Source organism: Balaenoptera acutorostrata, chromosome 10, assembly GCF_949987535.1.
Source record: "Balaenoptera acutorostrata chromosome 10, mBalAcu1.1, whole genome shotgun sequence".
NCBI lineage: Eukaryota > Metazoa > Chordata > Mammalia > Artiodactyla > Balaenopteridae > Balaenoptera > Balaenoptera acutorostrata.
The window spans coordinates 73,622,699-73,650,615 of NC_080073.1; the positions used below are offsets into that span (position 1 = coordinate 73,622,699).

General features: G+C 58.6%; 1 protein-coding gene across 2 annotated transcripts in view; it reads left to right on the forward strand.

Moving 5' to 3' along the window:
* Positions 1-27,244, forward strand: part of FOXP4 (forkhead box P4) — a 51,996-nt gene extending 24,752 nt beyond the window's left edge. The window contains exons 3-17 of one of the 2 annotated variants that reach the window (XM_057555286.1): positions 6,554-6,649; positions 12,698-12,820; positions 13,354-13,440; positions 15,017-15,164; positions 15,309-15,519; positions 15,786-15,890; positions 16,628-16,715; positions 17,779-17,862; positions 17,979-18,186; positions 18,267-18,343; positions 19,120-19,221; positions 22,654-22,775; positions 24,192-24,258; positions 24,654-24,823; positions 25,278-27,244. In XM_057555286.1, the coding sequence (XP_057411269.1) occupies positions 6,554-6,649; positions 12,698-12,820; positions 13,354-13,440; positions 15,017-15,164; positions 15,309-15,519; positions 15,786-15,890; positions 16,628-16,715; positions 17,779-17,862; positions 17,979-18,186; positions 18,267-18,343; positions 19,120-19,221; positions 22,654-22,775; positions 24,192-24,258; positions 24,654-24,823; positions 25,278-25,425 (1,836 nt within the window). In that variant the 3' untranslated portion in view covers positions 25,426-27,244. The remainder of the gene's footprint in view (positions 1-6,553; positions 6,650-12,697; positions 12,821-13,353; positions 13,441-15,016; positions 15,165-15,308; positions 15,520-15,785; positions 15,891-16,627; positions 16,716-17,778; positions 17,863-17,978; positions 18,187-18,266; positions 18,344-19,119; positions 19,222-22,653; positions 22,776-24,191; positions 24,259-24,653; positions 24,824-25,277) is intronic. The other variant, XM_057555287.1, reaches the window with a different exon arrangement.
* Positions 27,245-27,917: the final 673 nt, after the last annotated feature.

The window sequence follows — 27,917 nt, forward strand, 5'->3', positions numbered from 1 at the left end:
ATGCCCCCCACAGTCCCCTCTCTAAACCCCACACTTACAGCCCCTGCGGAATGGCTAGCGTGAGGGTGGCGCTGAACCCAGGCCTGGGAATAGACCCCCTTCTGGAGAACTCCAGTTACTGGGACGCATCTGGGAGGAGTCTCTCTGAGGGGAAGCGCCACCATCCCGCCGACCCAACCGCCCCGCACTATTTCAGCTCCTTCCCGGATGCCACTGCTGGACCTTTCTGGTGGAGCCGGTTTTGGCCCAGAGGGGCTGGATGGGCCTGGGGCTGCTCCCCGCTGGGGGCACGAAGGGAGGGAAGGAAGGAGCCTCTGGGGAGGGCCTTGCCCTTTTGGGCACTGTTGGGGTTCATTTGTTAATTCTGTTCTGTGGAGAGGAGGCTTTCTCAAGACGCTCGCTTGGCGGTGAAGGGGTCCTAAAACCGGTCTGTGCATCTCCCACCCACGTGGGCCTGTCTGTATCTGCGCGTTGCTGGTTTTCATTTTAATGGTTCTAATTTGAGAATGCGCCGATGTCATTTTTACGAGGTTGGTGTAAAAAAAATTTACAGCCTTTTCCAAAAAGCTTTTTTTTTTCCAAGGGAAGAAGGTGTAGAATCACTTCGGGGGTTTTATGGTCTCCTCTTCCCCATCCTCCTTGCCCCCCTTCTCTGTGTAATTTCATTTTTATGTCTCTTTGCTGGAGGATAAAGCCTAGCTGGTGGAGAACCTGGATCTCCCCAGGTCAGCACCCTTAGTGGTGGGGGCCCCTGACCCCTGACCCTTCTCTCTGCACCCCTTCCCTCCACACTCTGGTCCTAGAGGTCTTGTATTTCACGGGGTAGATGGAGAGACGTTTCCTGTTTAATTCAAGTCAACAAATACTTATTAGGTACCTACTGTTTACTAGCAGTGGGTTAGGTGTCTCCTCTCAGAGATTGTATCAACTCCTGCTTAAAATCCTCCAGCAATTTTTCCTTGAGTGTAGAAGGCAATGAAAAGCCATCGTCCCGGTGATGCGGCTGTGGCTCACCCCTGGGACTTCTTCTCAGGCCACTCAGCTTGGCCACACTGGCCTTTTTGGTTCATAATGCTCCAACCTTATATGCCCACCTCCGGGCTCTTGCACCAGCTCCTTCCAACTGTGAATACCCTCCCCTGGAAGAGTAGCCCCCTCATCCTAAATGCGTCCTCGAGAGGCCTTCCCTGGCCACACAATCTAAGTAACCAGCCAGCCGTCTTTTGCGTAATGCTGGCCATCATCTCACAGCTCGCTTCGCTTTGCTGTAGGGTCTGTCTCATCCCATTAGAATGTGAGCTCCATTAAAGCAAATACGCCAGGTCCCCAGTGTCTAGGACAGTGTGAGTGCCCTGTGGGGCTTCACAAATACTCGCTGAATTATAGATAAATGAATCAAAAGTCATATTCCGGGGTGGGGGGGGAGCAGGTGAGATGGGCCTTCCTGGGAGGGCTTTTCAGGTTTGGGGTGGGCCGGCCCACCAAACACCCTTCTAGGGCCCCTTCCCCTAAATCGAGCCAGCTCTCAATTGAAATTATCAAGACAATTGAGATCCCAATTTTGCCAAAATTAGCTAGATGCAGACAAAAGAAGTTTGGGTTTTGTTTATTTGGGCTGCTCTTTACCACCATCGGGATTAGACCAGAGTTTGCTGGGGCGGGGGGTGGGGGGGGTGTTCCTCCATCCTGTCTGCCCAGATCCTGGCTCCTCATCTCTGTGCAGAGAGCCCCGTGTCAGGCCCAGGGGGATTCAGGTTCTGCTTCTGCCGCTGTGTGACTCTGGGCGCTTCACTGCCCCTCTTCAGATCTCCGTTTCCTTATCGATAAAGTGAACTTAGATAAGTGTTTCACAAACCTTTTTGCTGGAGATCTGCCGTAAGAAATGCCTTTTATTTGGAGTGGCAGCACACAAGAGTTTCACGAAACAATGCTTATGCTTACCTAGTAACTCTGATGTTTTCATGTGTGTGTGTGTATTTTTTCCTACTTTTTTGACCTTCTAAATTGATATTATATGACCCACCATTAGCTCATGACCAGCAATTGGGAAAACACTAGACTAGATACCCTCTAACACTCCAGCTCACCAGGTCTGTGACCTGCGTGACTCTGCTTCTCTGTTCTCAAAGTTCAGCCCTTCATGCTTGTCTCCCTGAGCACCAGGTCCCCGCCCTCCCAAACGCACAGAGTAAGGCTGGGACCCCGACACAGACCTGGAATCCTCCAGCCTGGAGAAAGAACCAGTAAACAGCCCTGCACCTGGCCTCCACAGAGAGGATGCTGGTCCTCCCCCAAATTCTCCAAGACAGAAATCAGGGTGTAGTCTCATCCCGCAGATGAGAGATGCATCTGCCCCAAGACTTGTTTTTCTTTTCATAGCAGCTCCCTGTTGCCCTCAAAGCACTAGCTTCAGTCCCCTCCAACCCCGCCGCCCTCCCTGGATGCCATCCGTTATAAGCCATTTGTTCCTAATTGTGAAGCTCCTGCTAATGACTTCTGAATGGGCGGTTGGGGGAGGAGAGTTCGGCTTCATTAGCGAGACTGAGTTCTTAGGCTTGAGGGGGAATGGGGGTGGGTGTAGACGGAAAAGGGCTTGGTTAACAAGTCCTTCTGGGTGGCACTGGACAAATGATCAGGAGCTGCCTGGGAATGTGAAAGATCAATAATCACAATCACAAGAGTTAACGTCCATCCAGGACCCACTGAGTGCCAGCACTGTGCTGAGTACTCCCTGCACACCGTCACGTGTATTCTTCACAGCAAACCTGTGAGCTGACTACAGGGTTATTCCCATTTTACACAGGAAGAAGCTGAGGCTCAGAGCAGTGATGTGACTTACCAAATGTCACTCAGTATTTGGTGGAGCCAGGATTTGGATCCAGATCCCTTTGACCAGGGTCCGGGCCCTGAATGGACCAGTACTGCTTCCTTTAGAGGAAAACTAGACTTCATTCCCCAAACCACAGAGCTGGGCATTTGGTTTTCAGTCTGAGGGGTGGAGGGAGCAGGAAAATAAGGTTTAAAAGGCCAAATGGCTCCCAATCTCCCATTCTGCCCTGAGCCCCCCCACCCCATGCCTTCTCCCTGGTGGGATTCTCAATGCCTCTTCCTACCCAAAGCTGTATCTGGCCCACAAGGAAGGGAAACTGAACCCCGTGTATCAGGCCCCAGCCACGGCAGGCAGTGCAGACCCATGCCTGGTGTGCCAGAGTGGCAACTGTGACTCGGATGGGGCTTTAGAAAGTCTTAGACCTACCTGATCCCTTGGGTAACCACCCTGGAGGAGGACATCGTAGGCCAGAGGGCCTCCCCCGCCCCTCCTCCCAGAGCACCATCCCTGGCTAGGGGTCCAGATGGGGGTGGGGGATGGAGCAGCATTACAGGGCGCTGAGCAGTCAGTGACATGTCCAGGCCATCTGGGGAGGGGAGACTGGGCCCCAAACCCAGGGTCTGCCCATCACCCTCACCCCTGGGCACCTATAGGGTGATCTTCAGGTGGTACCAAGTCCCTAATTGGGTCAAGGCTGGGCTGTAAGCAAAGTCCATGAAATGAGCGTGTGCTGCCCACTGTCACCTCCCCATCTTCTCCAAGCCAGTATGAGGTGGGTGGCCATGAAAGTGAATGAAGGAATGAGTGAAGGATGAATGAATGAAGTGCCTAGAGGAGCAGACCCCGTGGGCTCCTCCAGCCTCTCTGGCTACTTACCTCCAACACAGCTCGATTTTCTGTCCCTGCAAGTGGTTTCCAGGTCCCCAGACTCACCGGCTATTTCAGTCGTCTGTGGTGTGAGGGTCGCTGTGCCTGGAACGCCCTTCACCCTTCACCCTCCTTGTCCACTTGCTGAGCCTGCCCTTCCAGCCTCCAGTCAGTGCTGCCACCTCGTCTGGGCCCCGGTGCTGGTGTCCATCTCCACCTCAGTCTGTGACGGGCGTCTCATCACAGCACCAGGCCCTGAGCCCTGGGGCAGGGCCAAGTTCTCTTTCTCTGTATCCCCAGTACCTAGCACCATCCCTGGCGGGAAGGAAGGAGTGTGGGGGGAAGGGTGGGAGGTCAGAGGAGATGACAACCTGGCCAGGCCTAGAGTCTCACCTGGTCCCCTGTCACCTGGCCTAACGGGGGAGGAAAGGCTCAGAGTGATAGGAGGGGTGGGGCCTGTCGCAGGGAGGTCTCACAGGAATGAGATTGCAAGGCCCTGTCGTTTTTTTTCCTGTAAATCTTGTAATTTCATGCTCCAGGGGACCACAAAGTAAGTGAGTCAGTGGGGAGAGAATCCAGCCCCCCAGGCCACTCCCCCCACCAGGAGACTGCTCGGGACTCCCTCCAACTTCCCCTGGAAAACCCTCCCCTGTGGCTCCCCTCTTCCCACCAGGGATTGGTGGGGGGCTTCCTCCCCCCACCCTGACCAGCATCCCCTCTGGGTCACCTGGGCTGCCAGCCCCTGAGCCATCCTCTTCACCCACCTTGCCCCCTGATCTCTGACCCCTCTACCCCATCTCTACCTTTGGAGGACAAAGAGCATCTGTCAAGCCCGTGTCATTAGACCTGTGGGGGGGGTCCCTAAAAACGAGGCACATAGAGGCAGGGCCCCTTCTGGATGACCAGCTGGCCACCTCCTTCCCCTCTTCTTCACCCTGCACCTCCTCCCACAGCCTCTCAGAGCCCTTGACTCAGGTCAGATTTCTACTTTCTGATGTGAATCTTGAAGAGAAGCAACCCCAGGCCACTCCTCCCAGTGTGAGATCCCGGGGAAGAGGGGCGTGGAAGAGGCCTAGGATCTGGGGCGCTGGTGAGGGGCATGCCAATCTGGATGCCAGGTCTGCCCTGGGACACGCTCCCATAGATACGCCAGGGTGTATTTAGGTACTGTCCTAAGGTAAACTAGGTTTAAGCCTCAGGGAGGCTCAGCTATTCAATGAAAGGGCTGCGAAGGGGGTGTGTATATATGCTTGGTGTACAGTGGGCGCCCCCTAAGTGTTTGCTGAGTGGCGGGGTGGGGGGCTATGAGTGCATCCGTGTCCCACCTTATAGGTCTGCCTTGGTGGTGCTCGCGGTGGGTAGGAGAGTGGAAGTCCACGTGAGGACAGACAAGTGTGTGTGTGGATAGATGTGCGAGGAAGCCGCAGGTGGCCTGTTGCATTTAATAGGTGCGCCGGGGAGAGGCTGGAGGAGGTGAGAGATTCAGGATACAGGAAGGAAGCGGATGCTCCTTGAATGCCGACCAAGTGCCAAGCATTGGTCCTTTAACACCCCACCCCCACCCGCACGTATTTCAGAGTTAGGTAGTGGCCCAGTTTTGCAGAGCAGACTGGAACACAAAGATAGGGGATAACTTGCCCAAGGTCACACTACTGGTAGGCGGCACGACTGGGCTTCAAACCCAGGTCTGCCTGATGCCAGGCCCCCCTGTCAAAGGCCTGGACACAACTGCTCTGGCCCCCAAGGAGATCTTTGAGGAACCTGGGTATATTTTGTGCTCCTGAAATGTGGATTCAGGACAGGTCCCCACATCCCCTGCCTCTGAGCCCCCTACTGACCTGGAGTGGCGGGGGATGGAGGGCTTGGCTGACCTTACAGAGAACTTCCTGGCCTCTGTCTCCTACGTGACCTCTCCTATTCAACCTCTCACTGCTCGTCCGCCCACCTCCTAGGCCCGCTGCCTGGCCGGAGAGGCTCCTCCTGCAGACTCCATGCACCTCCCGTTCTCATGATCCCACCGGCTCAGAGTCCAGTCTGAGCCACCGTGACCTCCAAGCCCCGACCACTACAGTCAGTGTAACTCACTGATACTTCACACACTCCCTTCAGGACTTGATCCAATTCCCCCGGCGCCACAAGGCCCTGCTCCCAGACCTCCTGCCCCGACTCATAAAGCCACGTAGCGCTCAGACCCTGAGACCCTGAGACTCCACCCTCATCCCCCCAACTGTGTGCTCTGACTCCAAGTGAATGCTACTCCCATAGCCCCCAGACCGACCACCTAGTAAGGCAGATGGCCTTGGAGCCAGGGTTCTTGGTCTCAAATCCTGGCTCTGACACTTCCTAGCTGTGTGACCTTGGGCATATTACTTAACTTCAGTTTCCTCATCTGCAAAATGGGACTGATAATCCCTACCTCACACCCTCCCAGGAGAGGATTAAATGACATCTTGCCTGTAAAGTGCCTGACACATAGTAGATGCTCGACAAATTGTACCTACTATTAATAGCCTGAGTCCACCACTGTACTTTCTCCTGGGTCCTTGTTTTGACCACTGACCCATTTGCTGCCCCCATTGAGTCCCAACAAAACCTCACCAGGTCCCAGAGTGAGTCCCTACAGGTTCTGATCCCCAAAGCCTGGCAGCTTCTCTCAGTGACTCCTACCTATATCCTTATCCCCTAGCCCAGGTGGACCCCGTGACCCTCTCACTCGTCGCCAAGACCTTCTACATGACCCTGACCTCCTCCCCTTTATTCTCTCAAAACGCTCCCTGAATCCAGGATCCTGCACTGACCCTTGGCCTCCCACGTCTGCTGGAGCAGCCCGAGCACTGATTCGCCCCTGTCTTGCAGGCTCTCCAAGTGGCCCGGCAGTTCCTGCTGCAGCAGGCCTCGGGCCTGAGCTCCCCAGGGAACAATGACAGCAAGCAGTCGGCCTCTGCCGTGCAGGTGAGGAGGATGCCCTCCTGTACTGGGCTGGGCTGGGGCCAGGTCGGAGGGTGGGCTTGGCACCGAGGGAGGGGAAGGACCAGGGAGGGGAAGGACCAGCTGGAGAATTGCTCTGGCCCATCCCCAGTGCCAGAGAGGGGGCGGCTTTCCAGAGGGAATTTCAGTCACTGCAGGGGCAGGTGAAGAAACACCACCTTCTCATCTGCACCTGACCGCCCAGCCCTTCCTCCACCAAGCCTCGCGGCTGTCGCTCAGAGTTTGAGTCTGCCTGAGCCCTCTGCCTCTGTACCTGTCTGCCTGCCTCCTCTTCCCTGGCTCTGCCCTCAGGGTCTCTCCCTGGCACTTCTGGGTCACTCGGCCCATCCCTCTCTGCTCCCCTCCCAGGCTCTCTCACTTGCTGAGGCCACCATGCCCTCCCCCCACCTCCTTGTCTCTCACCCACCAACTCTCTCTGTCTCCCCACGTTTCCTGTCTCTTGATATCTCTCTGTCTCTTTTGTTTTCCTTTGCACAATCTGCCCTTTTTGTCCCCCTCTCCCTTCCCCGCAGCGTGCCGGCCCATCTGGCTGGCTGGGGGAGGGGAGGGGAGATAGGGTTGGGGGCGGGGGTAAGCCAGGCCTTCTGTTTACCTTTTGTGTCACAAAGAACTTGGGAGAATTGCCGTCTGAGTCGGGGTGGGTCACAGCTCCGAGGGCAGCCCGTTCCCCTCCCCCCGGCTCCCCTCCCCCTCCCCCCGGCAGCCGGGCTTCCTCGCTCTCCCCACCCCTCTTGGCCGGGGGGTGGGGTGGGGGGAGGGCGGGGGGCAGGGGTGTTGGCTCCAAATTGGGGAGGGGACTAAGCGGGGCTTTGGAAGGAAGTTTATCTAAAGGAGGAAGGGTGAGCACGATCCGATCCGCAAAGCACTGAAGCCTGAAGGATGGGGTGCTGAGGGAGTGGGGGGATGAGAGGAGCAGGGCAGGGAGGGGGTACAGGGTGGCCGGAGAAGGACCCGGGACTGGGTTTGTCCTGGGGCAGATTCCAGTGCTCTGCGGCTCCGGCTCCGAGGGCATATCTGGGTTTTCTGTGAAACAAGCTTACGATCCTAAAGTGCTTTCAAGAAGTTGAAGGTGCCGGACTGGGGCCTGAGCAGTGACCCTCTTTTAAAAGTCTCCAACCTAATGAGACAGCCCTCAGGGGGAGGAGTTGGGCAAAGAGGGGTAGTGGCCTGGGCGGGGAAGGGGAGGACAGTTCGGATAGCCGCTAATGGGAAGAAGAAAGTTCTCACACTGGAAAGAGGTAGTAGGTTCTCATGCCCCCGTAGTGTCAGGACTGGGTCTCTTTGAATTAGGGAGCCCCCCATATACTCCCTGGGTCTGAAGTGGCCCTCGGGCTACTGTTCTGAATCTGTTCTGAATTTTCTACCCTGGGCCCAGCCTAGTACCCACTTCTAAGAACAGGGAGGGGTAGGCTGGGGAACAGTAGGAATGTTCCCCAACCCAGAGAGGGTCTCCTGACCCAAGTAAGAGGGAGGGAGCTGGATGGTAGTTGGAGGGACTGAGGTCAGACATCAGGAAGGACTTTGCAGCAGGGTAAGAAGGGTAGGATCTGAAATAATTAAGAAAGGAAAGGAGGCTGTGGAATCTTCCTTCGGAGATCACCCCCACCCCCCAAAAACGAGAGAGGTCACTCAACAAACACTTACTCAGTACTTCCTAAACTGACAACATTTGCAGAGTGCTTACCATGTATGCTGGGCTGGGAGGAGCAGGGATGGTACCTGACATAGAGGAAGCTTATTTAGAGGCTGAGAGTTGGGATGGATACAATTTGGTGCCAGAATCAAGGACCCAAACTCAACCTCTTAAGTATGGGGATCGGGGTCCCTGGGTGAGTGGGGAGACTAGGCCAGAGCTTAGTTTAGGTTAAACTCCCTTGCAAATGACCAGAAGGTAGTCCTCAGTCCTGCTGGAGCTGCAGCAAGAAAGATTGTGGTGAGACACCAAGAAGAACTTCTAGAAATGGCAAGGGGGCTGAGAAGATGAGACAAGGGCTGGGCACAGCTAAGGGGCCTGCCCTAGCCAACCTTCTGCCCACACTCCCAGCTACCTGTGCTGCCTTCTGTGATTGAGCTCTCCCTGCCTGGGGCCCAGGCCCAGGGACAAACCAGCCAATCTCCAGGCTGGAGCTGGAGACCTAATATGGTTTTAGAAACTCTTCTGAAGCTGGCTCTAAGAGAGGGGTGGTGAACACGGCTGGGAGGTGAGTGGGCAGGCAATCCTGCCTTGAGTTGGGGACCACTGGGAAAGAGGCTGCCATCGATCTGCATTACCCACTTGATTCAGGCTCCAGATCAACAAAATATGCTCTCCCCTATCCCTCCACCAGCCTTGAGTTCTTAGAAAAGCTGTTTCTAGGCCCTGGACCCCACGTGGGGTCAGAAGCCCCACTTCCTTGGAGATTATGAACCTGAGGGTGGGGATGAGAGGCAAGGAAGGTATCCAGGGTTGGGACTCCAGGCTCCTGGAGAAGTTCAGACATGGCCCCAAGAACCCCCATCTCCCCAAGGCCAGAGAACCATTGGGCCAGGGCTCTGTACTGGGGACTGCAGTTCACTACTATGCTAAGCACGTGGCAGCATCACAGTGTAGGCAGGAAACTTTGAGTTCTGGAGCTAGTTGTTTGGGTTAAAATCCTGGCTCTGCCCCTTGTCAGCTGTGTGACTTTGGACAAGTTTCTTAACCTCTCTGGGCCTGAGTTGCCTCATCTGCAAAATGGGGCTAATAACAGCATCTATCCCCTAGGATGGTGAGGATAAAACGAGATGATTTTGTAAATCACCTAGTGTCTGCCCCACGGTGATTTACATGGTGGTTGGAGGGCTCCAGGCCTGAGCAGGGTCCCTGAGGGAGGGGCTGGAGGCAGCTGTCGGGCATTTTGCCCGGGGCTCACACTGCCAGGGCTTTTGTAAGCATTTAGCTGCCCTGGCCGCCCTCCAGATGGTGACTCACGGGCCTCGCTGGGCTGACTAGCTGACGGTGCCCATCCTGACACATCCCAGCCTGGTGAGGGGTCAGTGGGGACACCAGGGGAGCTCCAGCTCAGTCCTCAGAACCCCCAAGGGGTGTGAGGGGAAGGGATGGGCTCAGCCAGCTCAGGAGATAGCAGGCAGCTGCCACCTCACTGACCTTTCGTGACCCCGCTGGGCCACCTTCAAGACAAGTACACACAAGGTAATCCATCCAGATTACTGCAGCCGCCTCTCCAGCCAGCAGCTCAGCCAACTGGCAGGAACAGCAGGGGCCGGGGAGGCCTTCCAAGGTCATCTCTTCCATTCCCCTGCCTCCAAGTAGGAAAGCCCCAAGGAAGGAAATACCACATCCTTTCCTGCAGGCCACTCGCAGTGACTCACACCCCTGGTGCCTGGAAAGACCTCCTGGGTGTCTAGGCTCAGTCTCCTCGGCTGGGGGCCCTGTCCATCTCCTCTAGTTCAGTTCTCACAGCCATGAGCATGGGAGGCCCAGAGCTTTTGCCCAAAGTGACCCTTGCCACGTAATGCCCCTGGGGCCGGAACGTTGGGGCCCTGGCGTGCCTAAGGTGCACTCGTGGAAGAGGGGAGGGAAAGAAGGGAAAAGGAAAATCCAGAATGTTTTAAAAAGTAATTCTCTTTACATTTGTGTAGAATTTCATGGCCATACAAATCACTTTCACTTACTCCTTCCCCCACTGTCCCTCTAGGCCTCGGTTTTCTCATCTCTAAAATGGTGACGATGATGGTACCTTCCTCCCAGGGCTGCTGTGAGGATTCAGGGAGATAATACACATAAAGGGCTTAGCCAAGCACCTGGCACGCCTGGCACGTAATCAGCCGCCAACAACATCATCTTGAGTAGTCGTGTGAAGCGGGGAGGGCAGATGTGCCAAAGCCCAGTTAGCAGATGCAGAAAGTGAGGCTTGGCGATTTCAAAGGATAGTCAAATGTCAGGGACAAGAACCTGGGCCATCTGACTCAGAAATCCAGGGCTCTGAGCTCCACCATGTTGGGGGCCCCCATGTCAAAGGACAGGTATGCAGCTGCCTCGGGAGCACCCAGCAAAGGATACAGGCTGGCTCTGCAGGGGGGGGCTGGATCTGCGCCATGGCCTGCCCCTCCGAGAGTGGGGACCAGAACAGCCCTGCAGCCTGGCTTTCCCGAGCCTCCCCAGGAGACAGTTGTAACGAGAGAGGTTGGCCTTTGGGATCTCTAGCCTCATCGAACCCTTGAGCTCCCTGGATGGTTCCATTTCCACACACTCTCCTAACCCTTCTCAAGACCTGCTCTGGGCGGGCGCGGGGGGGGGCAGGCCTTGCGGGGACGTGGGAACAGCGGGAACTGCAGAGCACACAGACCTGGGCATGAATCCCAACCCTGCCGCTTAAGGCTCCTCGTTAGAGGTCCCTCAGAGCCTTCATTCACACGGTGTGGCTGTGGCTAAAAAGCTTAGGTGCCCCTTCCAGGGATGTTTGCACAGAGATGGCTGCAGTAAAGGAGGGGAGACCAGGGCTGGAGCTCAGCCACTAGTGAAAGGGGGGCAAGAAGAGGTGGGGGCAGTGAGACTTACCGATGTCCCAGGAGGCACTGCACTTCCCCCGTTGCTCCTCTGCCTGGGGATGCCCTCACTGGTGGCTTGAGGCTGAGCCTTGCCCCTGCCAGGGATCCTGAATGGAACCAACTCCTCCTCTTCTGCCCCGCCTGTGGGGCTGGGGGAAGGTGAAAGGGCCCAGGAATCCGCTGGGGACATAACCTGTGCTGTCCTGACCAGGACAAGTCTCTGCAAGACACTCCCCCTGGACTGGCCCACCAGCACCCCTCCCTCCCCGCCCCAAGGTTGATCTGCCAGGAAGGTAACTCAACTCGGGGGAGCACACACTTAGTGAGTGCCTGCCATGTGCCAGCTCTGCTAGGGCTGGGGAGTGAGACGGGAGATTAGAGACTTGTGCACATGGGGCTTGAAGAGTGATGGGGGTGGCCGATTGCCCTGTGAGGACACCTGTTCTGCTAAAACAGGGCATCAAGACAGTGTTGCAACTTGGACTACCCAGGCTATGAGTGCACAGGCTAGGGGTTTCAGGGGAGGTGGGAACTGGGAAAAGAATGATGATACTGCTTTTCCCTGAACCTTTTGCCTGTAGCTAGATTCTCTGGGCCTCCTATAGAGGCCTCACCCAGGGCCGGGGGCAGAAAGCTGCCCTACTGTGAGAATCCTGCAAGTTCCAGCTGGAAGGAGGCATCTCTGTTTTATGGTTGAGGAAACTGACACCCCAGAGACAGCCAGCGAATGGCTGGAGGTCACTTGGCAAGTTCATTGCAGAGCGAGGAGGAGCAGCCTGCCTCTCCCCGCGTCTCTGCATGGTGTCCTTTCCACCCCACTTGGACCTAGTTAGGTGATTACACGTACACACTCACACAGGGTGGCCCTCATGGTGCTCCCTGGGCGTCAGCTCCCGGTCACCGTGTGTGCCGCCTAGACAGGTGTGCTGGAGTACGTGACACACATGTGAGAGGGGCCGAAGTCCAGGTCCTCGTGCCGTGTGGGGTACATTTTGAAACCTTCCCATGGCTGCAGGCTGCCCTCCTGGCCAGGCCCACCTTGTGGATCGTGTTCTCAGAACAGACTGAGCAGGAGTCGGCAGTGGCTAGGTGCTGCCCCTCCCCATCACTGGGGGAGAAACCCTGCAAAGCATGGATTCTAACCAGTGTCGCTGGGGTCTAATCTTCCTGCACCAAAGACAGCACATCCTGCAATAATGTCCAACTGTCTGCAGGCTCTGTTCTAAGTATTAACTCATTAGCCCTCGTGATGACCTTAAGAGGCAGGCACTATCGCTACTTCCATTTCAGAGACAAGAAAACCAAGAACAAGGGAGGTGAGTCACTTGTCCAGAGACGCACAGCTAGCAGGTGGCAGAGCCAGAATGTGAACCCAGGCAGCTCACTGCGGAGCCGCTCTGCCCTGCTGTGGGCAGGGGCTTGGGCGTGGACCCTCTCCGGGGTGGGGCAGAGGTGAGGGACTGACGGGGCCGAATCTCACAGGTGCCCGTGTCGGTGGCCATGATGTCGCCGCAGATGCTCACCCCCCAGCAGATGCAGCAGATCCTGTCGCCCCCACAGCTGCAGGCCTTGCTCCAGCAGCAGCAGGCGCTCATGCTGCAGCAGGTGAGTCTGGCCCCGGGGCCGCCGGAAGGACAGGGAGAGGAGGGCGAGGTGTTCCAGGCACTGGCCTCCCCTGCTCCCACCCTGTTTACTACCAACATCACCAAAAGCCAAAGCAGTGGCAGAAACCAGAGGGACCGCTCGGGCCGGACTGACCTGCATTCCTCCAGGACAGCTGGGGAGGGGTCAGAGGTCAGGCCTCTCCCACAGCAGACTCCCACACACCCCCATACGCCCTCACAGCGCCCCACCTGTATCTCCAAACCCCAGAGAAGGACAAAGAACATCCTGGCACTTCATCCTCACCCACCAAGGGAGGGGGAGGGCTCGGCGCTGTGCGGGGAGGCTCCGCGCTCCCCTCTCCGTTCCCTCTCCGTCCTGGGGCTCTGCTCTGGGAGAGCCTCTCTCGGAGCAGACACCTCCCTGCTGGACCATCTGTCTCACGGCAGCCCAGTCACGAGAGGGCTGGCCGTTGCTTTGGGGTCAGCAGTCCCCCGCCTGCGTTAACCCACTCCCGCCCTGCTGTCGACCCCCAGCTGCAGGAATATTACAAGAAGCAGCAAGAGCAACTCCACTTACAGCTCCTCACGCAACAGCAGGCTGGGAAGCAGCAACCCAAAGAGGTAAGGGGCTCGGGCAGGGCCGGATGTGCCGCTCAAAGGACCCCTGCCCCTCACCTGCAGTGCCAGCCCTCTCCTAGCCACGGGCTGGGAGTCCCAAAGTGGCCAGGACAGGATGGCCTTGTGGGGGTAGTAGAAAAACCAGGAAAGGCTGGGGGATGGGATGGAGGGATGGAGGCCCACATTCCACCACCTCCCCTCAACCCCATTCAGTCCTCCTCGCCTTGTGTTGTTGGATTAGGAGAGCAGAAGGGCTGAGCCCTGTGTTATCTGAGCACATAACGCGTAGACGGGTATGTGAGTGCGTAGACGGGTATGTGAGTGTCGGATGGTCCGCGCTCATGACCGGCTGCCTCGCGGTCATGCCCTCTTCCTGCCTGCTTGTCTGTTAGTGACCCAGCACCTCAGCCCTCTAGCCTGGTCCTGAGAATCTTTCAGTACCCCCCTTCAGCCCTGCCCCAACCTCTGTTGCTTCTTGGAACATCCTGCCCTGCCTCTCCAGAGAACTCCCCAGCCTGCACCCCCTGCCCCATCTGGCCCACAGTGCCTTCTGAGCTTCCATACCAGGCCCTGCAGTGCCCCCCACCCCATGTCCCGGACACGCACTTCCCTCCTGCTGGCCAAACCACAGCCAAGTTCGAGTTGCCTCTTCCCAGGAGGCTGCCCTGCTGACGCCCAGTCATTCCCTCCCGCCCTCAGCCTCCCCCCTCAGAGGTCTCGCATTTGCTGCCTTCTCTGCATTGTCTCTAGGCTGAATAGCCAGCCCACCACCCCACCTCCAGGGCAGGTGGGCCGAGCCATCCCTGCCTCCAGAGCGCCCAGGACATGCTTGGCTCCTGGGGCTCAGAAAAGGCTTGCTGACAGGCTGACTCGTCAGTGCTTGTGTGAAGTACTGAATCTGGGGGTGGGGGGGTCGGGGGGAGCGGGGCCAGAGCAGGAGAGAGGGAGCCACTAAGAGCAGAGTGAGCAAGTGCGGGCAGGCGGTGGGCACCTGGGCAGTAGTGATGCGACTATTCCCTAGCCTGGGTCCTGATGACCTGTCGATGCTGATCTTTTAAAGTCCCGTCAGACGCCTTGATTCTCTGTATCTAAGAAGCAAGAGAGGAGAGGAGCTGGAGGGGAGAAGGCCCCCTCCTCAGAGCGGAAGGGGGGCACCCCGGGCATGTGGGAAGGGTGCCCGCCAGGCGGGAGTGGCCCCTGGAGTCTGACAGGCTCATCCATCATTGTGATGAGAGCCCCCCGCCCCCCCCCAGGCGAGCACAGCTGTGGTGCGGGAGCCGAAGCAGCGGAAGGAGGGAGGCGGGAGCCGGGAGGGCGTCGTGCTGCGTGTCTGGGTCTGGCCGTGTGTGTTTGCGCGCGTGCGTGCGTGCGTGCGTGTGTGCGTGCGTGTTTCCTGCGAGGAGGCATGCAGCCCTATGGAAGCTGGGCCGGGAGCAGGGAGGCTGCAGCTGCGGACGCCACCACGACAGCTCCGGGGGCCGACAGGCCCTGGGAGGGGGTGGCCGCAGGGTGGGGGCCAGATGGCACGCCTGAGGCTGATGGCGCCCCTCTCTGCCCGCCCCCTCGGGCCCCCCCCCAGGCCCTGGGGAACAAGCAGCTGGCCTTCCAGCAACAGCTCCTGCAAATGCAACAGCTGCAGCAACAGCACCTGCTCAACCTGCAGAGACAGGGGCTGGTCAGCCTGCAGCCCAGCCAAGCCTCGGGGCCCCTCCAGACCCTCCCGCAAGGTGAGTGCCCACCCCCCAGCCAGCCCCAGCCCCACGCCCTCGCTGTCCCCGAGGGCTGGCAGCCCCTGCTCCCCGGCGTGAAGTGGGGGCCCCATGCGTCCCTGGGCCCCCGCCAGCCTCCCCTCTCTCTCCCTCCCATCGCAGCCGTGTGCCCGACGGACCTGCCCCAGCTGTGGAAGGGCGAGGGTGCCCCCGGGCAGCCCGCCGAGGACAGCGTCAAGCAGGAGGGGCTGGACCTCACCGGCACGGCCACCACCGCTACCTCGTTCGCCGCCCCCCCCAAAGTCTCACCCCCCCTCTCCCACCACACCCTGCCCAACGGACAGCCCACTGTGCTCACACCTCGGAGAGACAGGTATGGGGCTCCGGCCGGGAGGAGGTGCTGTATACCTGCCCGGGGACTGGCCTTGACCCTGAGGGCTGGTGGAGGCTGGGGTGGGGTTGTGGAGCTCAGGGACCGGCAGGGTTGCCTCTCCCAGGGCACGCACAACTTTGCCTGGCGTCTGGGGAACCTGTATTAGGGACAGAAACGTCATTAGTAGGGGAGCTGGGGCTGGGCAGGACCGAGGGCTGCCGGGATCTTCAGGGTCGCTGACCACCATCTCCCTCCTGCCCTCCCAGCTCCTCCCACGAGGAGACGCCCGGCTCCCACCCCCTTTACGGACACGGAGAGTGCAAGTGGCCAGGCTGTGAGACCCTGTGTGAAGACCTGGGCCAGTTTATCAAGTAGGTGTCAGCCCCACAGCCTGCCTCCCCTAACAGGGCCCCTCATCCCCCAGCCTGCCACCTAGCTTGCCACTTCTTGCGCCTTCAGGCACCAGCTGTCCTGCCATCCTCACCCCAGGGGGGGCCTCATTCCTTCTCTGCCACCCATCAACTCCCCGGTCACTCCTAACGCGTTTTCGGTCTGTATTTCCTGAGCCAGCAGCCTCCCCACCCCGACCCCAGGCTGCTGAGCCCAGCAGGTTGGGGGTGTGAGAAGGAGAGGACTTCCCCCACCGCCCTCCCTGGCTTCCCCCAGCCCCAGCCCCGGAGAGCGACGGCTTAGTGACGGCCTTCGGGCCTGGCAGACAGGCGGCTGGCAGCAGGCGGCCAGCTGCCATAGCCATGCCAGGCTCTGTCACTGACTGATTAACTCCGCTGTCTCCCAGACCCTTGCAGCATCAGGGTCAAACAAATTGTTTTCACGCTTCGTCAGAGGTTTACTTAATTAGTTCATTTGCAGTTAGATCTCTGTAGCTGGGATTTTAGCAAAGACATCAAAGGAGGCTGACGAGAAGGCGGCTTCCTCCGTTGCCCCGTTTTTGTTTTTGTTTTTTTCCCCATCCCTTTCCCTTCTTTGTATCTCTTGGTCTGTCTGCTTTCCAGGCTGTGGGCAGGATTAGAGGGTAGGATGGGGAGGGTGGTGACAGCAGGAGAACCAGGGCCAACTTTCTCTTCTCCGCCCCTTCCTCCCCCGGAAGACACCTCAACACAGAGCACGCCCTGGACGACCGGAGCACAGCCCAGTGCCGCGTGCAGATGCAGGTGGTGCAGCAGCTGGAGATCCAGGTGTGGCCTCGGGCTGCGGGAGAGGGGCGTGGGGGGCTCCCACCCCTGCCTCACCCACAGCACTGACTTTCCAGGAGGGGTTTAGGGGGTCTCATGGAAGGGTCATGTAATGCTTTCTAGGTCCTCGTTACCATGGTTGTAAGGTGAGGGCAGCCGGATTCTGAGGGGAAAACCAGGGTTGGGGGTCTCTCTGCTGCGAGGTCCTGAAGAGACTCATACTAATACAGACAACAAAAATGGTATAAATAGCTAACATACTAAACCCTTACCTTGTGCTATACTAAATACCTATGTGACTCAAGGGATCCTCTGAACAACGTTATATGATTGGTAGGTACTATTATTATGCCCAATTTACAGATACAGAAAACAGAGGCATAGAGAGGTGAAGTAACTTGCCTCTGATCACTCAGCCAGTGGGTGGCAGAGCTGGGATTGGAACCAGGGCAGTCTGGCTCCGGAGTCTCCACTCTACAGCATGGAATACTCAGGAGGCTACTCAGGACAGTCCATCAGGCAGCCAATCAATATTTACCCATTTCCCTCTGGCACCTAGCAGAGCTCCCTGCATGAGAGGGTGGTTGTAAAAGATCTATTGAATTTATGAATAGGGGTGAATGAATCATTCATCCATCCCTGCATCTCCATTCAGTGTGTGAGGGCACTCTCACACACAAGTGCCACTGAACTTGGGTGTTGTTCAGCCACAGCCTCTGCTCTTGATGGGGAGGAAAGGCGTGTGCTGTTGGGAAGAAGGCCCCCCAGAGTGCAGCGGCTGTGTGGGGGTCTAGGCTGGGGACACACAGTCTGGAGAAGCAGGGAGGGCTTCATGGAGCAGGCAGCCCCCAGTCCTGGCTTTGCGGGTGTGAGGGGCCAGAGGGGCGGGGAAAAGCCGAGGTCTTCCAGGAGCAAGGGACAGAGGGAGCTGGGCTGCCAAGGGCGGGGGCGCGTGGTGGTGACAGGGGCTTGGTATGTGGAGGAGGAGGAGGAGGGCCCGGCTGCCCCCGCCCGCCCCCTCCCCGCCACCAGACACAACCCCTGCTCACCTCCCACCTCTCCACAGCTCGCCAAGGAGAGCGAGCGGCTGCAGGCCATGATGGCCCATCTGCACATGCGGCCCTCGGAGCCCAAGCCCTTCAGCCAGCCAGTGAGTGACTCTCCCCTCCCTGCGGCCCTCCAAGAACCGCCCCCCCGCTACCCACCCCCTCCCCGGACCCCTCATCCTTTCGGCACTGGTCTCAGCATCCTCCCCGTTGCTCACAGCTGAACCCAGTCCCCGGCTCCTCCTCATTCTCCAAGGTGACCGTCTCCGCAGCTGACTCGTTCCCAGATGGTCTCGTACACCCCCCGACCTCGGCCGCTGCCCCTGTCACCCCCCTACGGCCCCCCGGCCTCAGCTCTGCCTCCCTGCACAGTGGGGGGCCCGCGCGGCGGAGGAGCAGCGACAAGTTCTGCTCCCCCATCTCCTCAGGTAAGGGCCGTGGGGAGGGGCATCTTTCCCCAAGCTGGACCCCCCTTCTGGCTACCTCAGCCTCTGCCTGTCTCCCCCAGAGCTGGCGCAGAATCACGAGTTCTACAAGAACGCCGACGTCCGGCCCCCCTTCACCTACGCCTCCCTCATCCGCCAGGTGAGCGTGGGAAGGTACACAGAGTGTGGGGGGGGAGGGGGCGGGGGGAGGCACACATTCTGCACCCCTCCCTCAGGGTCCTGGGACCAGAGAACGTAACTTTCCGTCTCACACATGTCCTCTCCCACTCACACCTGCATTTTCCTTCTCAGCCAGACAGCCCCTCACATGGGCTTCGGCTGAGCCATCCTGCTGGTCACTCAGACCTGTCTGTGGGAGCACACACACTGTTGATGCTACTTACACCCCCTGTGTCATCCATACCCTCATTTCCACGTACGCACACTCCCATGAGACGATTTTCTGATAGACTTATGGTCACTTGTAGTCTGTCTCCTTTTCTCTGTCTTTCAGATGCACACACACACACATCCACACGCCATCTCATGTTTAGGGTGCCCTTTACAAAAACCAGGATAAATTCCAAACAGCCCCCACCCCCGGACCTCTTTCTCCCAAGAATACTGCTTTCTTTCCCAGTCTAGGGCAGGGGCCCTTGGAGCCATTTTCCCTCCAGCAGAAATTCATGTGCTCCTCGCACAAGTGCATGGCCCTCGAGGCTCGTGTTCCCTTTAGCCTCTGGCTGGGCTTAACCAGCCTGCCCCTCTCAGGGGACCATCGAGCACCCCCAGTCTTGTCCACATGCTTCCGCAGCGGGTCTCCTCTGCTCCCAGATGAGTTAGGGGCCAGGCTGAGGGGAGCTGGGGCAGAGCACACAGGCCTGTGGCCCTTGCAGGCCCAGACTGAGGGTCCCTGTGCTTCTTCCTTGTCCACAGGCCATCCTGGAAACCCCCGACAGGCAGCTGACCCTGAATGAGATCTATAACTGGTTCACCAGGATGTTCGCCTATTTCCGGAGAAACACGGCCACCTGGAAGGTGAGGCATGCCCGTTCCTCCTTGCCAGGGCCCCAGGCGGCCTTGGACATCTCCAGATCCCTTTGAGACCAAGGCTGCCTAACAGTCCCCTCGGGGAGGCAGTTCTATAGAAGTGGCCCCACCAGGCCCCAGGCTGGGCCGTGGGCCCCTCCACCTCCACTTCTCTGGAGCGCTCCCCCCATGGGCCCAAAAACCCCAGCCCCCTGAAATAGGGACTGCAGGAGTCGGTAGTGCCTGAGCCTGGTCGGAGGCCTGGGTTACATTCACAGGAGACCCTCAGGGTTCAGAGTCCTCGGCTAAAGGCGCACGCTCTGAAGACCAGGATGGGTGGAGGGAGGGGGCTCGCAGGCCTGGACATGTGGGTGGACCGAGACCCTGGACTGTAATACCCTGGGGCACAAACACAGCCGCTCACACTCTCCCCAGCTCTGCCATCAGTAGCAGGAAGATAATTATTGTCTTCATCCAATTAGTCATTTTAACACCTTCAGCCATAAGAGTTTTCCTGGGGGATCAGAAACAGACAAGGGAGGGAACCTAGGAAAATGGGACACGAGAGTTGTGGGCTGGGACACTAAGCCATTTGTTTTTCTAGAGCCAGCATGGGAGTATGAGTCTGTCTGTCTGATGGGTGAGAATATTAGGTTCTGTGCAGCAGGGTGGGAGGGGGTGAGGGGAAGGAGAAGGGAGTGTCAGTGCCCTGTGGGAAAGGATGGACACCCGGGAAGGAGTCCCCCACATCTCAGGACCTGAGTTGGATCCCTGGCTCTTGAGTCCCTCTGCTGGCCAGTGCAGAAGCTGCAGTTAAACAGCCTACCTCCCCGATCCCACCAGGTTTCAACAAGTGTCACTAGGGCCCCCTCCCTACCAGTGACCAGGACAAGGTGGGGTCTGTACAGGGCCCAGCCTTCTCTGCCTTCTCTGTGCTAAGTGCAGCAGGAGAGACTGCTCCGTGACCTTCTGTATCCCCGTGCCCAATTCCCAAAGCTTGGCAAAGAGGCTGCAAGGCTGGGACAGCTGCTGTGATTGGCTGCGAGTGATGTCATTTCCTGCCAACCACAGTCCTGCCCTCTCTCTGAGCCAGCAGGGCCTTCTTGGAGCCACCTGGTTCAGTCTCCAACCTGCAGGCCAGTTTGGATACCAGGTTTCGTAAATGATGAGAGTCCTATACAAACTTTAGGGATCATTACAATTGTTATGTAATGTTTACTTTAATATTGTATATTAACCCTCTACCTTTAGGGGAGTCAATGTGGAGCCTCACTGCCCTAGACAACCTCCTCCTTGGGGGCAGAGTGCCCCTCATCCACCTACCCTCCTTTCTTGTTCTCTCTTAACTGTATCACCCTCTGCAATCTCTACTTCTCTCCTTTCTTGAGGTCGGAAGGAGCTGGTTTAGGTGACTTTCTTAAACCCCTCGATGACCATCATGAAGCCACCTCTCCTGTAGCCCAGCCCCCTTGGGCCTTCATACCACCTTCGACTGGTGGCCCAGCCTTGGTCATCTCAGCAGCGTGTCTCCCTCCCAGGTCTTCACCTCCATCTCCCCTCCCCTAGTCTAGGTCCCAGCAAGAAGCCAGCTCATTGAGTGACCTTCCCATTTAGCTGTGCTCTGCTGCTGCTTCTGCCACTGGGGGCACTGCCTGCGTCCTCCCTGTGGCCCAGCAGAATCCACCTCAGCTTGCGGTCCACTCTGACCTTCAGGATTTTTTGCCGTCAAGCTTCCATTCACGTCACTTGGGAGAGGCACCCTGTCTACTCCCAGCTCTATTTCCTTTCCACCCCCACTTCCAACCCGTTTATCTGCCCATTGAGGTCCCTCCTCTTCTCCTCAACTATTTTAGCTTCCTTTCCTTCCTCCTCCTTTACTCTCTTGGGCCCCCACCCTGGGATGCTGTCCACTTCAGACCAGGGCAGAAGGGTTGGGAGCCGGTGTGGGCCAGGCCAGCTGCCGTTCATCCGGGGACAGAGCTGCCATCTGCCAAGCTGATGGTCCTCGCCAGCCCTCCCCCTGTGTCCGTCCGCTCCCAGGGCCCATGTTGTGGGCCTGTCCTTTTGTTTACGCAGCCCCTGCCAGACCCCTTAAATTGCCGTTAATGTTTCAGCGTAACGAATTAGTCTCTCATCACGAATCAGGCTTCGAAATGAGGGAAAAAAGCCCCAGTGAGGCCATCCTCGGAAATTGGGGTCATTCTCATTTGCAAAGCGGAGGATCGGAGCCCCGTAATGCGGGCAAATTTATTCCAAGGCAGGAGCCCCGGCATGATTAGGCCCTTTGTAATTATCGCTCCAAGAGATTCCACTCCAGCCGCCCGCCTCCCTCGTGGATTAGCAAGCGAGTCGGAAAAATACACAGGATTTAATTAGAGGCAAATTAAAATTGGTAATGAAATCGGGCCAGTTGCAAGTGGCAAGAGTTGGAAGGGAGAAAGGGAGAGGGGATCTCCAGGGGCATGGGCTGCCTGCCCAGCCTGCTTTCTTCCCCGTTTAGAAATGTAAAGAGGAGACAAGGATGGAGATGAGGTGCGGGAGGCTGAGGGGGGACAGGTAACAGGGACAGGGACGGCTTGGGGCTGTGAAGTTGAGAGAGGAGAGCGTGGGGACAGGAGCGAGGCACATGGCGGGCGGTGGTGGGGTGGATCAGGGCCCCAGCCCAGGTTCCCGGGGTGGGGGGGAGGGGCGGATTGGGCCAAGCACCCCTGCCCCCACCCAAGTGTCCTACAAACAGGATGACCTCAATTCCTGAAGTTATCCTGCTGGGAGGAGGTGGGACCGACAAGGTGACTTTTCCCTCCTCTTCCTGCTGTACAGCCACTAAACCCAGGCTCTTTCTCTTAGCTTCCTTATGTTAGCAAGTATGTATTAGGCCTCTACTGTATACCTCATGCTTTCAATAAGCCGTCTGTTCTGAGCCACAGCCCAAAGTCAAGGCTCCCACGCTCCAAGGTGGTCAAGGAAGGTTGCAGTGAGGCTTCCTGAGTTATTCCCAAAACTTTTAAAGGCTTAATGGGAACTCTGTGTGCACCTGAGGTAAGGTGTCCCAGGCTCACTGAGGTGCCAGGACCTGAGTGTGGTCTCGTGCCGGTCAGAAGCCCTAACAGCTACATGCATCTGACTAATGATGATGAGAAAACAGATTATTGCTAACGAGGTATCATTCACTTGGTAGACAGAGTTTTCCAAAACGTGGCAGGGAGAAGGGAGCAGACAATACAACGGGCTGGCGGTGGTGAGGATGCCGGAGCCCCTGGCTCCAAGGGCCGAGAGGGGTCTTCCCTCGGCTCCGGCTGCATCTTCTCCTGCCCGGCCCTCCCCTTGCTTGTTGCTGGGGAAGGTGGGACCAGGTGGGACTTGAGGATCCTCCTGCCTGTGCTCCCCCGAGTGGAGGAGGGGCCACCTCTGAGCATCTGCTTCTTGTCACTGCACCCCCAGAATGCAGTGCGACACAACCTCAGCCTGCACAAGTGCTTCGTGCGCGTGGAGAACGTCAAGGGCGCCGTGTGGACTGTGGACGAGCGGGAGTACCAGAAGCGGAGACCACCAAAGATGACGGGGTACGTGGGCCCACACCCCCCCATACCTCTCCAGGGTACCTCTCTGCCCCGGATCCTTCCCACTGTGGGGTTGGGGGGTCGGAGAAAAGGGGCGAAGGAGCCCAGGAGAGCCTGGAATCTGGAAGTGACAGGTGATTAGGAAGAGGACATTTCTGCCTTCTGCTTCTGACTGAGGGAAGGAGCTGAGGGGAACCTGGCACCAGAGAGAGGCAGAAGCCCAGAGTAGCCCCGGCCGGAGGTGGGGCATGGGCAGATGGCAGCCAGTGTGGCTGTTGGTGAGGGGGCTGCCATCCCCAGGGCCACTCTCCCCCATCTTATTGCAGGATGAGCCAGTCTGTGAGATCTCCAGGCCCCACCTCTTCATTTTACAGGGAGAGGAGGCCCAGAGAGGACAAGGGGCTGGAGGGTGGTCACACAGCAGCACACCCAGCAGGCGGAGCTGGGTTTCTGACCTCTACCACGCAGCACTTCCAGTGGAAACTGAGGAACCTGGGGGAGGGTTCCTCTTTCAGCTTCCCTTCCAACGCCACCACCTCCCCACTCCGAGCACCCCGCGTGGGCTTGCCTGCGCATCTTGGGCCTCTGAAGCAAGTTAGATGGCTCTCTGTGGGTGCCTGTGCCCCTCAAAGATTCCTTCACCCCAGACAAGAGCCCCTCTACCCTCAGGCAGCTGTGGGTGCTGGGGCAGGGTTGGGACCCGAAAAGGAAAGCCATTCCCTTCTGAGTGCCCCCATGTGCCAGTCACAATGCTTGGAATCTTCATGTCCCGTTACCAACTTGGAATCAGAAGACCTGGGCTCGAATTACACCTCTGCTTCTCACCAGCTGTGTGACCTTGGGCCAGTTCTTTAAGCTGTCTGAGACACCCTCTAAACTGGGGCTAGTCACTGTGGAAGGATGGCCTTAAGCCATTGCTTTTCCTGACCCAACTCCTGGACACTTCTTTGTGCAGAAAAGCCTTTGGTGTGGAGCATGTGGGGACAGGCTGAGCACACAGCTTATTGGATGTCCCAAAATTCAGGGTGGCAAGAAAGTGGATTTTATAGTAGGGGACTATGGAGGTTATCACTCAGACCTTGCCAGACATCGGGAAATCTAGACTGGAGAGAAAATACTGGGCCACCTGACGTGGAGACAGACACTGGGAGGGATCTGGGTCCTACTCCTCAGCCCTGAGACCCTGGGCACATTCCAGGGCCCCTAGGAGCCCCGGCAGCTCACCTGTGAAGGGGGCTTTCGGTCCCAGATATGCCAGGTCAGTGGGAGGATTGAATAAGATGGGGCACAGCCGACTCTGGCCTCCCAGGATAATGAATGGGACAGTCCCTGGCACAGAGCAGGCCCTCAGTTAGGGTCAAGGCCTGAGTGAGGAACAAGCGAATGAATGAAGCAGACGCTGCCTTCTATCTCCTCCAGGAGCCCCACCCTGGTGAAGAACATGATTTCGGGCCTCAGTTATGGAGCACTTAACGCCAGCTACCAGGTAGTGGACTGGTCCCCGCCCAGTGCCCTCCCACCCCCTCACTTTCCCTCCAGCACACTGGTCTGCAGAAGAGACATTCCCCCACCCTCCCTGGCAGAGACGGGGCACAGAGCGGGTAGGTTGGCATAGCCAGTGGTGACCCCTTCCCTGGCTTACAGATCTGGGGTGGCAGCGGGGGCAGGGCGTGGGGGTCCTCTGTCTCCCAGGAAGGGAAGAAGTCAGGCCCAGGTTCTCAGGAAAGCTGGGAGGCAGCTCAGCTTCGGAGCTCTGGCCTTGGGAGGGGGTGCCAGAGATCTGCCAGCCCGTGGACACACGGGAGGCTCTCTAGGGCTGGGGAAGGGACAGCACTTGACTGGGTGGAGCCCGCTGACAGGCCCCAACTCTGTGCCCTCCAGGCTGCCCTGGCCGAGAGCAGCTTCCCCCTCCTCAACAGCCCTGGCATGCTGAACCCTGGCTCCGCCAGCAGCCTCCTGCCCCTCAGCCATGACGACGTGGGCGCCCCCATGGAGCCGCTGCCCAGCAACGGCAGCAGCAGCCCCCCTCGCCTCTCCCCACCCCAGTACAGGTGAGCCCATGGCATGGACCCCAGCCCACCGCCGTGCCCCCCGCAAACATCAGGAAGGCTGAATCTTCTCCCCCTGCAGCTGGGATCCCCATCTTGTGGCCTCCAGCACAGCTCTCTTCCCAGGGCAGGTGGCCCCTCTCTTCCTTCTCATTGCTCCCCTCTGCCCCCCCTCCCCCCACCCCGTATCCTCTTTATTTCCCTCTCTTCTCCATCCTCTGTCATCTCCCTTCCCCTCTCCTTCCCAACCAAAGGCAATCTCTGTCCATCCCAAGACCTCCTTTCCTTTGAAGGGAAACCAGACCTGAGACGTCAGGCCCCAGCGGCTCAGAGATGAGGGGGTCCTGGGGAGGCAAGCTCTGGACACATCCCTGCGGCCCCAGATCCTGGATGCATTTTGGGCTGGGGCCGGCAGGAGAGGACCTCCAGGGTGCCTACATCATCCCTTCTGTCACAGCCACCAGGTACAGGTGAAAGAGGAGCCAGCTGAGGCGGAGGAAGACAGGCGGCCGGGACCCCCCCTGGGGCCCCCTAACCCCAGCACCTCGGGGCCTCCAGAAGACAGGGACCTGGAGGAGGAGCTGCCGGGAGAGGAACTGTCCTAAGGGCCTCTAGGGGCAGGCAGGGCAGGGGTGAGACCCCTCCCTCCCGGAAGCCAGGCCCCACCTACCCCGACTCCTCGCCCCGCCCAACCTCAAGGCACTTCCAGGACTCAGATGGGGGGCTGGGCCAGCAACTCCCAAGGTGACCTGACTGACCTACGACGACGCTCGGAGTGGGGGGCAGGGACCGGCCGCCCCCGAGGGGACACAACCCCTGGTCTGGGACCAGCAGAGGACACGGAGGGCCCAGACCCCTCCTCAGACTCCCCCGCCCACATCCGAATCCCGCCTCCCCTGCCCCCCAACCACCAGCAGCAGCAGCAGGGCCCTCCTCCCCCACCAGCTCGCCCCCGCAGGGCCCCTCAGTGCCCCTCAGTGCCATGGAGACCCGCAGGCGGGGCTGAGCCACCCTCTCACACCCAGGGCCCCCCCATCTTGCTCTGGCAGTACTCTCTGGCCAGAGGCCCCCGTTTCCCTAATTTGTGCGCCCTTCCACCTTCTTGTCCTTACTGTGAAGAAGTAGCTCCACCCCTGCTCCTACCCCTGGCCTGGGTTGGGGGCAGCTAAAGTCTCAAAGCAGCCCCAGAAAAAACCTGCCCCTCAGCTGTGCCCGATCAAGAGCCACAGCTGGTGAGGGGGCGGGGGACAAGTGGAGTGCCCCGGGGGGTTCCGTGGGAGCAGGGCTGCCTGGTTCTGGGTCCCCCCCCCAGGCCGAACTGGGCCTCCACCCCCATTTGCTGGGTGCTGCCCCCCAGGCCAGGGAGCATAGGAAGTGGCCCGGTGCCCACCTCGTCCACAGAGACCTGTGCCCGGTGCACTCATGGAGGTGGAGCCGCTGAAGGCGGCCGAGCTACCCTTGAGGCTGGAGTTGGGGCCCCAGGTGGTGCCAGGACTGCGGGAAGCATCTGCCTGTGTCCCAGGGAAAGGCCAGGCTGACACCAGGCTTGAGGGGCGGGTGGGATGAATACAGTGGCTGCTGTGACCCGACAGGTCACTCCCACCCCAGCCTTCAGGTCCCCCACCGCAGTCTTCCCTCACCCGCCCTCAGCACCCCTTCCCTGTCCCCCCACCCCCCAGTTACACAGATGACCAAAGACCTTTCTTATGCCGGAAGCAAAAACCAAAACTTTTTGTTGGCTTTTTCCTTTGTCGCCTCCCGTCCCCCCTGCTCATCCCGCTTCCCATCCCGGCCCCAGGCTGGAAGCCCTCCCCAACTTAAGTTATTGTTTTAAACCAAAGTTTACAGTGTCTGTTGGTGGCCAAGACCCTCTCTCTCCACCCTCCCTCCACCCCACCCTGAGGACCCTGGGACTCAGTAGAGGTTGGCGGCCCTGCTCACCTCCCCTCTGCTCTTGCCCAGCCCGGGGGGAAGGAAAGCAGGCAGAGGGGAGGAGATGGGCAGCCCTCGGCACCCCGCGGGGTTCTCGGCCCCTTGGGCGGTGGGCACGGGAGCCCTCTTCCCAACCCTGGGCTGCTTACTGGGGGCTCTCCAGACCCCTCTCTCCAGGACCAAGTCCCCCATCACACTGGGAGTGTGGATTCCAGCGAAGGAGCTGGAAAAAAAGTGAGACTCTCCACAGACCCCCTATGGGGGACCCCAACTTAAGGCCAAGGACTGGGTGTATTTGATGCTTATGACACCCCAGGCCAGGCCCCTTTGCTGAGAAGACTCCTTGGACTATTTCCCAAGAAACCCCCCACATACACCCCTTCACAATCCACCCCTCCCAAGAGGCAGGGGGCCCTCCGCCCCCTCCCCTATGTACTCCCCACCTGTGTTCTGTTTGACCAGCACAGAAATATTAAACGTCCTCTATTCACAGGGCCCTGCGTGTGTCAGCAAGGGGAGGGAGGGCAGGGGCGTGAAAGCACAAAGATGGCTCTGGACAGCTGGGGGCTCCTGAAGGGGGACTTCCTGCAAGTACGGGAGTGGGCTTGAACCCCACGCACCAGCACCTCCACGTTCATCCCAGCCAGGGCTCTGGCTCCTCTCTGCTCCGCCTGGCCCCCTTTTCCATCAGTCATCTTAGCATTCTCGGAAATTTCAAACCAGGTCTCTTCATCGTTCTCCTGTTTTCTCCCAAAGTCACAGCTCCTTGCCCCGGTTCATTCGTGGGTTTGAAATCCAGGTTCCTGGCCTGGATGTTTTCATCAGGGAGTAGATTTCCTCTAGGGATGGAGAGGGTTCCTCCTGCAGGACCGCATGCCCAGGTGCCCTCTGGGCCCATCACCCGTGTCTTCCTGGGGGCTACCTGGATAGCTGTGTGTGTGGCATTGACATGCTCGCCCACCCCTGTGTGCAGTGTCATAGCACTGGTGGGCTCAGGTCGAAAAAGGGGTTATTCTAGCCCATGCAGTCTGGACCCCGACAGCTGGGGGAGGAAAAGGTGCAGGCTGTTAAAGGCAGGGTGGGGAGTGGGGCACCACCACACCAGCCCACATGAAGTCCTGGCTCCCCATCTGCTGCCCCACCCCAACAGGGGCGCCCCCTCCGC